The sequence below is a fragment of the Pteropus alecto genome, unplaced genomic scaffold, assembly GCF_000325575.1.
Source record: "Pteropus alecto unplaced genomic scaffold, ASM32557v1 scaffold258, whole genome shotgun sequence".
Taxonomy (NCBI): Eukaryota; Metazoa; Chordata; class Mammalia; order Chiroptera; family Pteropodidae; genus Pteropus; species Pteropus alecto.
Genome location: NW_006441076.1, coordinates 369,701 through 383,758, shown reverse-complemented (window position 1 = coordinate 383,758; position 14,058 = coordinate 369,701). Strand labels below are relative to the sequence as shown.

Sequence of the window (14,058 nt, the reverse complement as noted above, 5' to 3'; positions counted from 1 at the left end):
TTGGTTAAAAATTAAATTCTGAGATATCAGAATAATGAATTGGATTTTTTTTTGGTAAAACTTTGAAGTCTTTATGATTAAATGAACTGTGTAGTGTCGCTCTTAAGAAAGTAAAGGTGGAGGTACATAAAGTGATTAAATAAAATGTTCATTTCAAATTTGCCATTAATTTATGCTTCAAATAATTATAAGAATGTACTAAAAGAAAAAAATATACTAAAACCTCCTAAGATAATAAATAATATATCATGGGTAAAATCAATAGGGTCTGGTGCAAAGAGCACTGAATGAGGAATTGGAAAATGAGTTGGCCAAGGGCTACTGTTTGCTTTCCTATAAAATGGGAGAGGTGGATAATATCAACATTTCCAAAAAGTGTTTTATGTTGCATTCATTCTGTGAAGTGATTTTTGTGGGATAAGATGAGGGAGTCCTGTGCCAAAGTAATTCTGTGAACCTCAGTGAACTACCTCCACATTTTCAGATAAGCAAAGTGTACATTATCAGCATGGTATGTGCTATGAGAAGACTTCTAGGAGCAATGTGCCTGGATAATCTCATTTGGCACATTATTTCCCATATTTAGGTGACCCTTGAACTACTTCCTTTTGCATAGCACATGGTAACACCTTATACATAGTTGGGTAGATGATTGCTTACATCCCCTCAGTGATTAATCTACATGATTCTCAGTCCTGGATTTACTTCCTCCACAGAGTTAATCTTACTCCTCCTGCTTTCTTCAGTTTAGGATACAATTTAAATATTCCATTCTATTTTCCTTTCTCTTAAGGACACCATAAAATCTAATAACACCTCATATTTCAGAAATTTCCATGCAGCTGAAAAAATTTGAGTTATCTGATAGGGTTAAAAAAAGTATTTACTGTTATTCAATTGCATTTTCCCTTTCTTTTTCTTCTTATTAGCTTGGTCACACCAAGGTCTTATTTTTGGAGCCAAAGATACTCTTCAATAATAGCCCTCAAGGTTTAACAACATGGAAGAAAGTCGTACTTCACAATGTAGGACAAAACCATGCTTATTTCAAGGTGATGTATCTTGGAATTGAATCTAGATCAGATCACATTATAATTTGAATTATTTTTTTCTTTACCATGAATACAGTGGCATTAATACTTTAGTGTTTGTAAATTTGCTAAGGCTAATATTTAGACATTTTATATGAGATTTATCTGTGTACATTTTATCTACTTTGTTCTTCTAATTTCCCATAAATTTCATTTCTCCCTCCTTTTCTTACTTTTCCCCTTCTCCTCTTACCCTTTTTTCTATGATTTTGATTTATTGAAAAAAAGATAGCTGATTTGAAGAAAACATTTAAAAAACATACTTTGTTGATGTTACATTCCATATTTAATTACATGCTTTTCCTTTTCTCCTCATTTTCACTCTGTCATCAGGACTGTTATGGTAGCAATTGGGACCTCGATCAAGACCATTCTAAAGATACTATATTTTTAGTTGCTGCTCCTGGGAAGTGGGAGTGTATAAAATGGTGATAGTTTTTTTTTTTTTTTTAACTATTAAAATCTCCCAATAGTGATAATAGGTATTTGAGATCTTTCATTCAAGCTTTATATTTACATGTCTTATTTGGCTTGAATAAGCAAATGAGAATACCCTTTTCTACTTTATTGCTTCAGAATTAGTTGTGAAAGCTATTTGTTCCCTCCTCCCCAAAAATACCTTAACCAATTTCCCTATAAATTATTCTGGCTTAAAGCCTGGTAGATAGACCTAAATTGGCCTCTGACAAACCACACCATAAATCCTATGGTAAGTTACTTTTTTCGAATGTCAAAAATGATAGCTTAGACATCAGACTATCAAAGAAATAATAAAGAATAGGAGGATACTTTGTCATCTTGCCTCCCTACTAACTTTGCTTTTAGTTTTTAGGATCAGGGAAAAGGCAAATCATCAAAGTAGTGTGTAGAACTTTGGCATCTTCTTTAAGAGTTATATCTCATCTTCGTAAATTTTGTAGAATCTTGGAAACACTTAAGACTAAAAACGTCATCTTCCTATTTGAATTGGAGGGTGCCACTAAATGTTTTGTCTGCTGGGTTATGGGTGCAGATCCTTCTTGAAGTTCAAATTATATGTGTGTCTGATCTTTGAAATTCGATGACAAAATCATCTCATCCTCTGTGCCTGGGTGTCCTCTCTCTAGGTAGTAGTTTGGAAGCTTTTCTGTGAAAGCTTTGGAACAGTAACTTGAAAGGATAATGTAGCACATCTGCAAATTTTCAATTACAGATTTGTGACCAGAGTCTTTTGTCTACCATTAATATCATTCCATCAGAAGGAATAATTCCATTTGGGGGGCTAACTGTGCTCAATATCTCCTGTACACCTACCATGGCGGAAAAATTTGAAACAAAAGCAAAGGTATGCTTGTACATATGTGTGTTGGTACTGTATATATGTCTGTGGATCTGTTTAGTTTTTTAAGATATTTGTAGTAATACATATAATGCTGTAAAATGTACACATATTTATTTTTAGAGAACTCGTCGTAATGGTTTCTACTAATGAAAATAGGTTTCAATGTTATGATACTAAAGAGTAATTTTTAAAATTTCTGTTGTTTTTCTAGCAGTTGAGTTAGCTCTAAAGAAGTACAATTTTTAGAGACCTAAAAAAGAAGCAACCTTACCTATATCATCTATTATAAAAATGGTTAGCAAGAGGATTTGTAGAAAAATTTTTGGTGAAAGTTGGAAATTTCTACTAAGTTGAAATAGATGGATACCTTTCATCAATATGAAACATTTTTCAAATGAAATTGAAATGATATTTGGTGTCCCTAACTTGTGACAAGCCCTCACTAGTCATAGTGCCAAGGTTTTGTTTTTTCATGGCATTAATTAGATACCTTAGGAAAAAATAATCAATTTTGTAATGCTAATTCTAAATAGCTTTAATGACTATATGAATTATAGGCAAATTCAATATGACATTAACACTTATATTTTATAGCACACACCAAATGTTTTACTATTTTATATTCTGGGAATTAGGTAAATGAAAAGATACTACCTTGATTTTAGGAACATCTCTGTGTTCAATAAACAGATAAATAAAATGTGAAACATCAATCTGTAATTTTTTTTATTATAAACTCATGGAATAGAATACTCTTGATCTTCAATCTGATGATCAACTGTGTGCATTCACTCACGTCAAAAAATAATATGTACACTGTCGTCAGGTCAAAATGAATAGCTTTAGGTGTATCCCCCATTTTATCCTTCAGTTTCCCATAACAGTTTTTAAATAATATGTAGCTTAATGTAATAAATGCCAATTTGCCTGGCTCCAAAATAAATTACCTAAGAAGCATATCTTACATCTATAAAGAAATATGTTTCGAAAGATGTTTATAAACTATATATTGTGGTAAATCGCCTGAGATTTGAGCAGAATTTTTTTACATAGTATTCTGGAAAAAGTAAAAAATTATGGCTACTAAGTACAGATTTTACTAAAAGATTAATCCTTGCTATATTTTAGAGGAGTATGCTGTTTTTACAAATCTTACTTTTTTAAGATGCTAAGGATGCAAGATCGAACAAGGAATTATGTAACTAAATTCTTATTTCACTATCTTAATTTTCTTGGAAACGGTTGAGTGTTCAGGTAGTCCTTCGTTCAAATTTTGCTGCTACTTCTTTTAAGTTTGTGACCTCAAGAAAAAGACAAAATACTTGGCCCTTCTAAGCCTTAATTTTCCTCACTTGGCAGTTAGGGTATTAATAGTAGTGACCTCGCAGAATACTGAAGATTAAAAAGGAGGTAATGTATTTAGCTCCATAGCTGGCTGCTCTCATTATAGTCATTGTGGATATTAGTATCATTCTATGGGAAGAAGTGTGTTTGTATTCAGTTTTCTATTTGTTTTAATTTTAATAATCCATTGAAATTAGATAAATACAAAAGGGCTGCAGAGAGTTTGAGGCAATGATGTCAAGTCAAATGGGTAGAACTCTGCAATCAAATTCACAAGCTGTCAGTTGATCGCATTTGTGGTGGAGGTTTTTAAGAATTGAACACTTTACTCCTTTTAGGAATATCGATTCTGCATAATAAGAAATGTGATAATAAAACTGTCAGAATAAATCTCGTGACATTTATAATATGCTTATTTAAATTATAAAATGTTATATGCCAGGTTATACTTCAGCAGTATATGAGTATATTTTAATGTAGTTTTAACAGAGTTTTATATTTCTCCTAAATTAGGTTATTATTCACCGTGCAAATGACATACACCTTAAGATTGGTGGAACTGTTGAAATTGCTGATATTGAAATCATTCCGGTGAGTGTGTTACCTATTCGTGTAGTAATTTATGAGTGTGGTATTTTTTATTTGTTATGTGTCCTTAGCCCATTTGTGTTTAAAAAATTCATTATGTAATAATTTGACGTAAATTAATATATGTTATCTAAATAAGTCTTGAAGCAGAATATTAAATAAAGCTTTAAGAATTCACCACTGAAAATAAGTTTCAGAACTCAACCAGTTCATTAAGCCATCTGTAGTCTTCATCATGATCCTACTCTTTTTAGGAGATAACCACTTAACTGAATTTTGTGATTATTATCCCTTTACTTTTTCTAATTAGGTTACCACATATGTATGACTTCCTTAACCATTCATTATTTAGTTTAGTTTGTTCATTTTTGGACTTTATAACAAAAACCAACTGTCTTTGGTGTGTTGCTTTTAATTGAATATTGTGTTTCCAAAGTTTATCTAAGTTGTGTATGGCTGTATTTTATTCATTATTACTGGTGTTTAATATTCCATTGTATATTCATACTATAATTTATAGATTCATTTTGTTGTCCATCAGTTAGGTGTTCCCGGGTTTTTTTTTTTTTGCTGTTGTTATTACAAAGACCATAACTACGAGCATTCATATACATATCTTAGGTACATATGCAAGAGTTTCTTAAGGAGTGAAGTTGCTGAGACATCGAGCATTTGAATGTTTGACTCCACAAGATAATTTCCATATATTTTCCTCTAGTTTCCATTGATCCACATTCCAATTCTCCATAAATTACATTGTAAGGCTTAATGTTTGCCAATATGTTAAGTATAAAATGATATCTCACTGTGGTTTTGACTTATACTTTCTAAACTATAATCATTTATTTTTTATTCTGTGTCCTGATAAAATTTTGTTCTATAACTGATAGAGTGCATACACATACGTTTTTCTTTTTTCTTTTTTTTGCCAGCCTTTTCAGGAATTAGATCTGGTCTCATTTACCTTAAGAAACTTCTCCTGATCCTTCAAAGCAGGCCCATATGCCCCTCCATTGTGACATTTATAAGATATTACAAACATCTTAAACTCTGGGAACACCTTCATTATAGCGATTGTCATATTAGTTTCAGGTTATCCACCCTTTTGTTTTTCTCTTTCAGTAGTATCTCAGCACCAAGCACCATTCTGGTGCTCAACTAAATTGAGCAGAAATTGATGAGGTTTTAGGTTGCCTCAGGTAGGGCCTTACTACTCATCTGCATTTAATTGCATCACCACAATTCTAGGGTCTGGCTTTAAGTTATAATTTTCTAACCTTTATTTTATTCAGTATTGCAGGCATGCTAAGTTCAGATAGACTGACAGATACTGAGCTAGCTTATCTAGGTCTGTGGTGACTCCTAGAGATTATTCCATTGCTATGGTGTCCCTCCTTGAACAATATTAGACAAGTATTGAGACTTTTTTACAACTAAGTAATTGATAGCACTTTACATTAATATATTGATCAATATTTCCTAATTATGTTGGATTTTAAACATAGCTGCCTAGCTACCTTTTAAAAATAATATTTTAGTATCATCAGATATTGTCAGCAATATATTTAATATGTATATGGCATTCACTGTGTGTTAACAATTAGGAAATTTTATCCAAATGAACACATGGGCACGGCCAGAATGGGATAAGAGGAGTGATTTTTTTTGCATATACAAACCATCAAACTTTCATTACCCATATTAGATTTTACAAATTTCATCTGTACAACCAGGTTGATATTTTAAGTGAAACAGAAAGTGGCCAGTTGACCTTAATGAAGTATTTTCTTTAACATTAGGATACTATTTCCTCTTTCTCTTTTAATGTTATATGTAATTCTTTTGCTAAGGAACTGTAAGGTATGTATAATAACTACCAGAAGGAGGAATCCTACAGAGTTTTGTGTATAGGCATATGCCTGGAATATAAGCTAAAGTCAAGATACATTCAGTAAATGTCCCATATATATTTTGGCTAAGTGTTAGGTGCTAGGGATACAAAATGAATCAGGCTTAAGGTCCACTAGGAAAGACAGATATGTAAACAAATAAATGGACTTCATTATGTCATAATGTAAGTAAATATAAGGAACAGAAATAGTCCCGAGCAGTGTAATTAATTGTGGTTTATCTAATTTGGGTTTGAAGGAGGCATAATATTTCATCAGGCAGTCATAAATTAGAGAAAAGCCTTCCTGATAGAAGGGGCACCTAGATAAAGGCATGGAAGGGTGAAGTGTCAGCCATTGGTTAGAAATGAAAAGTCATACAGCTTGTTGAAGTATGAAGTGATGGGGTGAGAATGAAGCTAGGTGAGGCTGGAGCATGAGGCAGGAGAAAGTCATGGTGAATTTTATGAGCCCTGCTAATGAACTTGGACATTCTTCTGTAGATGGAGGAGGATCATCAAATTTTAAGACAGGAAGTTATATGCTCAGATTTTCAGTAAGTTTAATTGTGGCTTAGTTTTGGAGGGGAGAATTGGAGAACGTCAGAATCTAGAAAAAAAAATGAAACTGATGAGTCATTAGCATCATACAATTACATTAAAGATAAGAAATGAAGGACACAGAATTAATTGGATTTGGTAACTGATTATATATAGAAGGTCGGGGGAGGAAGGAAAATGTGACTAATTGTTATAGAGTACCCTAGTTTATGTCTTTGATGAACATAATAGTATAATTTTTTAAGTATTTTATTTTATTAGTTTCAACAACAATATAATTTTTTTATTGAGGTATAATTGACATAAAATATTATGTTAGTTTCAGGTGTACAGCATAATAATTTGATATTTGTATATGTCGCAAAATGATCACAATAAGTCTAATTAACATCTGTCACTAAACAGTTACAATTTTTTTCTCTTGTGATGAGTACTTTTAAGATCTTTCTTACAATATAATTTTTAGTTTACATTATTCTCATAAGCGATTACTCTACTTTCTAATTATTACTTTTTTTAAATTTTAGGATGTATTTATCTTCAGTGGCACCTATGTTGGCGCTATCCAGGTTATCCCATTTTTAATAAAAAATAAAGGTGTAACACGTGCCAGAGTGGAATTTAATCTAGAAGACTTCGAATATTTTTCAATGGAACTTAAAGACAAATCAAGTATATATTTTATACTATAATGATATTATTGTAAAAGTGAAACAGTTTTTAAGTTGTACAGAAGTATAATGCTAAGAAAATATTATAAGTCAAGGGCAGTTATTCTTGGCTACTTTTAATGATTCAGTGCACATTTTTCTTATACTGTATAACCTATCATGGTTTTATTTCTAGAAATACATCAGTATTAATGTCATAACACTTTGGTAAGGCATGACATAACTGTACTTATTAGTTGATTTAATATAGGTAAGTTAGGTATGTAATATATAAATGTATACTATAAATGCAAATAAAATTATTAATTGCTAGTTTTAATTGCTCATGAATTCAGATAAATGTCCTTGGAGAGCTCTCTCTATATGTTTATTCATTTGTTAGGTATTTTTATGTTAAATTACATTTTTAAAAATATGTATTTTTATAAATACATTTCATTTGTTTACTCTAGGGGTTGGCAAATCAAGGTCTGAGGGCCAATTCTGGCCTGACACCGGTTTTTATAAATAGTTTGATTAGAACACAGACACACTCATTCGTTTGTATATTGTTTATGGCTGCATGCCTGCTATAATGGTAGAGTTGAATAGTTGTGTTAGAAACCATTTGACTTGTAAAACCTAAAATACTTACTATCCGGACCTGTACAAAAAAACTTTGCTGAGCATTGGTTTAGTCATTTCTTCTTCAATAAATATTGTTGAATAGCAATTATAGGCTAGATACTAGGCTTTGAGTCTATAAAGATAATAAGATATCTTACCTCTTCTCAAGAAATGAACTGTAAGTTTATTAATTAGGGTCTCTGTAGGAAACAGATGACTCACTAAAAGGGTTTAACTGAAGAGGGTTTAATAAAAGAATTACCTATGGACATGCAAGCCAGGTTAAAAGAAACCAACAAGGGATGGAAGGCACTACTACTTCAAGGTCTGAAGGAGCAAGAAGAGGCAAGATATTTTTGGAGCCCTGGGCATAAATACCTCTTACCCTCGCATATCCTGCTGTTGTCTCTCTGTAGTTGAACCAAAAGCAGAAGCAGAAGAGCAAGGGGTTCTAGCTGAATCAGTCTGTAGAGGTCAGGACAGAGCAGAGCAGAGAAAGAAGGCTGTTGAATCTAAGTAATAAATGGAGACCACCTATTAGCAGTAGGTGAGATGGACAAAGAATCACATTATGGCCACATAGCATGACAAATGCTATAAGACAAGTCAGTGCGTGGTGCTAAGGGAGCATATACTAGGGAAGACTAGCCAAGAACCAGCAATAAGGAAAGATAATTTGGAGAATTTGATGCATAATCTGAGTCTCGAAGAGTGAAGAGGAGATACACAAGAAAAGGCTATATGTGAAAGGATTCAAGGAAAGGCCTAGAAATGAGTCAATATGTTAAGTAGTTCGGTATATATAGAGCATAGGGGGACAGGACTGGAGAGGCAAGTGCAACCCAGGTTACTAAAGGTCTTTTTGGAATTTTATCCTAGATGTTGGGCAGCACTGTTAAAGGATTTATAACAGGCAGTGGTATGATTAGGCTCACATTTTACTAATTTTCCTGTTGGAGCAAGGTTGAGAATGGGCTGGGGCAAAAGGTGGGGATAGGAAGGGCAAGACCAGAGACAGGGAGAAGTGATGAGAGCCTGAACTCAGGCAGCAATGCTGGGGATGAGAAGGAGGAGAGCACAAAGGGACTGAGAATTTAGAAATGCTGTGACTTGGTTATCAAGTGCACATGGGTATTAGGGAAGAGGAGAAAGCCTCAAATCACTCCTGGGTTTTAACTCTAAGAGGTAGGTGACTGGATGTGCAATTTGTAGTTGATGTAACTCTGGAGAAGCAGGTTTAGATGAGTGTCCTGTGTTTGAGGAGACTGTGGAAGAGCCCAGGAATGATAACAGTAGGCAGTTGGAAAATACATTTGAAATCTGTATTCATTTTTTTTTAAAAAATTGAATATTGAAACGTTAGTTGCTTTAACACTTCACACTCACTGGCTGCCCCATATACTCTCATGTACCTTGTTCAGTGGATCATAGACTCTTCTTGGTTATCCTGCAATGTGCCTTTCTTTCCACAATTCTGCTTTAGCCCTAGCTCCAGCCTTCCCTCAAGGCCAGGGGTCCCCAACTCCCAGGCTGCAGACCGGTAACGGTCTGTAGCTTGTTAGGAACCAGGCTGCACAGTAGGTGAGCAGTGGGCGAGCAAGCAAAGCTTCATCTGTATCTTCAGCTGCTCCCCAGCGCTAGCATCATCGCCTCAGCTCCACCTCAGATCATCAGGCATTAGACTCTTATAGAAGCACCTATCCCTGGTGCCAAAAAGATTGGGGACTGCTGCTCTAGGCCATTGTATCATCTTTTCAAATGCTTTCTCTGCTTCCAAGCTTTCCTTCTCGTACTTAATCCAGAGACTGGCCTCCTTAAAGATTTTATCAAACCTCTTCTGTGTTTTAAAAGCTTTGCTGATTCCCTATGACCAATAGTGGTGGTTCTTATCAGCCTGCTGCTGACAGTCTAGGAGGTACATAGGTTGGTCTTAATAATTATTAACAATTTGCAATAAAGTTTATACTTAAAATGCTCTGATAATGTATCTTATTATTGTAAATGTTTGAACACATAAATTGCCCTCCGTTGACAAATTAGAGTTGGTTTTTCACATGATGGTTTTGGGATTATTTGATAGGACGAACTTATGGGAGAGGAAAAGTTGAGATACATTTGAGTATGACTTCAGCTTGTCCTTCCAGTCACCTCTCCATTACAGGCTCCATCAGTTCTCTCTGCTGTGGCCAGATTCTGTTCTTCCTCCCAATGGTGCTGGGCTTCTTTTCTCCTAGGATGCTTCCTCCTCTTCTGTCTCTGGTGCCTGAGATCCCACCCTTTTTTATAAATTAGCTTCAACCTCTTGAGTCCTATGAGTCATTAATCCCATCCCCATCCCTGTCAGTTGGTTGAAATTATTATTTTTTAATCTTTTCTCCCTTAGGTTATTGTGTAAGTTTTATTACAGCACTAACCAATTCCCACGTTGTATCAAAGGGTTGTGTACCCGTTTGTCTCCCCTAGTACGTTGTGAGCTCCACGAGGTCAAGGAGGACATTTATGGTTTTTGTTTTCTACTATAGTTGTCCAGTTTAGTGCTATGTACATCATTGGCACTCAAGAAATATTTATTGAAGCTATCTTGGATTATTGCATTTCACAAACTATATGTTTATATGTACTCCAAATATAATTATGAATATTTATTTATCTATCTGTGTTATATTTTCCATATTCTACACATATATCCATTTTAGGTGGATATTCTTTGCTGTATAATAGGTATATCAATTCCCACGCCACCAACAATACTTGTATTAATATAAACTTAATGGGGTGTTTTGTTTGTTTATTGGTTTTCTACATTATGCACCAAGATGAGTGAAATTGAGTAGGATGAAGGAAGGTAAAATGAGCTGTTGATGTTCATTGCCAGAGAGGGATAATTGAAATTATCATCATTCCTTGGGGGTAATCAGAAAACTCTAGGGATAAAAAAGGATTGTTAGAATTGCTTAGATGAGGACAGAGGTTCTACTCTAACATTAGATCTTTGAGGAACTTCTTTTAGTAGAAGTTAATTTAAGTGGTTATAATTTTTGAACCTGAAGTTTGCATTACTGTTCGACAATTGTTTCTGTATCTCCACCCACTGCTTTTGTATCTGGAGGGATTTTATTTTGTTAAAAAGTTTCCATGTATAAAATTGTTTTTCTATTCTTCATGGACTCTTTAAGGCATCAGGGAAGGTCTGTGTCTTCCCTGATCCATCTTCACTGGAGAGGGTGTCTCCCCACTTTCTCAGACCTAAGACTCAGTCAGTTACTTGACCTTGACCTTTATTCCTTTCCACATTCATCAGAATAGGGCTGCGATTTGCTTCTTGAACTTTGGAGATTAAAAAAAAAAATGGGTTTACTGTCTGTTTTGCTGATTGAATGTATGATTGTTCCATGTTTGGATATCGGTTTCGCTGATTAGAATCCTGGTATTAAGAGCCACTCTTTAACCCAGCAAACTCACCCAGCCCTGCACACATATTTCAGCAACTGCTTTTTTATTGTTATGAACATATTTACGAGGTTTTTCAGTGTTTCATTTCCACATGTAACAATAGTATTATAGATTTGCATCTGGCTCTTTTTTTTTTTTTTTACATATACTTTTTTCTGTCTTACAGAGGAATTCACAGACTCTGCATTTCCTGACATATATTTTTTTGAGTTAGAGGAAAAAACATCTCTGGAATGTGGCCTAGTGTTTTCTCCTAAAGAAGTAAGTTCAACTTTCTATTACTGATATTACTGGAGAGTGGCAGAGTTACAGATAATCCTAACCAAAAAGCTATTAAAGATTACCTAAGCTCTTTTTGCAGTGGGTCTTTTTCTCACTTGTGAGCATGCCTGGCTATACCCTTTAGTTCTTTAAAATGATTGCTAAAGGTGTCTGGTTCATATTTGCAGAGTGTCTCAACAACATAACACACAAGGAACCTATATAGGCTTGTGGTCCCTGTTATGCTCTCTAGAAAACTTAAGATATGACATGTTATAAAGGAGAGAGAAGTTGAGGCTTACCCCAAAATCCCTTATATTTGAGCCAGCATGTGCTTTGTATTTATCTTCAAGTAGGGTATGCTTAATGCTCTTGGAATCACTACCTGAAATACTGTAGATGTGCTGTGAAGATTTGAGAGGAGTTATAATACTGGTTCGTTTTATAGTGTCCCTTGATGTTTAGTGATTTAAAACTACAACAAAAATAATAAACAAACAAAATCAAAGAAAACACCTTTCCTGGAATGTGCCAGGGGAAAGGGTACCACTGGCAAAATTTCAGAGGTAATCTCTGATATGTTTTTGCTTCAGAGGTTCTGCAACAAGTGATAAAGAGAGAGCTTCTCACTACCCATGATATGGAAAGGCATGTTGCTATATCCTCTTAAACAAGAATCAAACTTCTATATGGCAATTAGTGTATGATTCTTACGTCAAAACATTTTATGTATTCCAACATAATTAGCATGATGCCTTGAACTAAGGATTAATTTTTCCTTCTTAAGTACGTTAGTTGGGATGTTTTTTGGGTTTCATGCACATGTGAGTCACATAGAATGATATTGTTTACAGAGTTGCCTCTTGTGTCTGTTCTAGTTTTAGCAAGCATAGTAGATGAGGTAGCCAAGGCTGCTTTTCTACAATTAAAGAAAATGAAAATTCTTTTATCTTATATACAACATTAAGTGTGCTCAGATGTATACTATACTGTATTCAATTTCCATAGGTTCAGTGTAAAGTAATTATTCACCTAGATTAATGAACAAAGATATTTAGATAGATACTATTTAGCAAGGTTATCGAAAAGAAAGTACATTTTTGCTTTTTTTGAAAATCATCTTATGGTGATTTTTCTTTGGCCTAATTTAGGCTCTCGGATAATGTCAGAATATAAATATTATTTAGATTTTCCTTTTATCTTTTGAATGAAGGATTTTGAAGTGCGTAATATTATCAAGGTGTTACAGTTATTCGTTGAATAATGCAATCTCTAACTTGTCTTTCTCATTCAGACAGAAAGCATAATTATTTGAAGAGATTCAGAGGATGTCATCTTTTTTAATTTTTAGAGTATCCTAATATATTTCGAAGCCACAACTTTCACATATTCTAACCAATTGCAAGTTTTGTCAGTATAGACTTGGAATCTTGCGTATCAGTGGTATTCTCTTCCTGATTTTTAAAGTTTATTGCCAAAATTAAATGGGAAGTTTAGAAATGTAGAAAGAAAATCTAAGCAATAAATAAATTATACTTAACAATGACCCCTGGTTATATTTTGGAATATCTCTGTTTTTCTCCCTTTCCCTCTCACTATACCTATATTTCTACATCTGTAATTGTAATGAAATAATACTTTATGAACTATTTTTAACCTCTATTTTTTTTACCAGGTATATCAATTAAAGTGTTATAATCGCTTTTGTATTATTAAGCATTCTAAATATAATTTTATTTTTTAGGGATAATATATTGTATTATTTTATGACTATACTCTGTTATAGTTACTTAACTAATCCTTACTGTACTCTTAAGATTTTTCATTTTGAGAGGCTTTATAATTGATACTGTAAGAAATGTCCTTGTAGGTAAAAGTTAGCTTTCACATTGTATGTTTTCTTTGTATCTTCCTAGAAGTGCAATAGTTGGGTCAAACTCTATACACATAATTTAGACTGTTAATTTGTATTGCCAAATTGCTCTCCGAAAAGGTTAGGCCAGTTATATTACCTGCCAGTAACAGTGTAAAAATGTTGCTCATTTTCTTCTATCTTTGTGTGAGATGGATAGATGATAGATAGATAGATAGATAGATAGATAGATAGATAGATAGATAGATAGATATATATATATCTCTCACACAAAGATAGATATCTATATCTATATCTATATCTATATCTATATCTATATCTATATAGGTGAAAGATGCATTTTAATGCATTTCTCTGATTCTTCTTGAGTAACAAACCACCCTACAACAGTAATGACTTAT

General features: G+C 33.6%; 1 protein-coding gene across 1 annotated transcript in view; it reads left to right on the top strand.

The window, feature by feature from the left end:
- Positions 1 to 14,058, top strand: part of CFAP47 (cilia and flagella associated protein 47) — a 363,081-nt gene that overhangs the window by 47,279 nt on the left and 301,744 nt on the right. Inside the window, 5 exon segments of the mRNA XM_015594565.2 lie at positions 930 to 1,052; positions 2,284 to 2,415; positions 4,270 to 4,347; positions 7,321 to 7,465; positions 11,690 to 11,784. Coding sequence (XP_015450051.1) covers positions 930 to 1,052; positions 2,284 to 2,415; positions 4,270 to 4,347; positions 7,321 to 7,465; positions 11,690 to 11,784 — 573 coding nt within the window.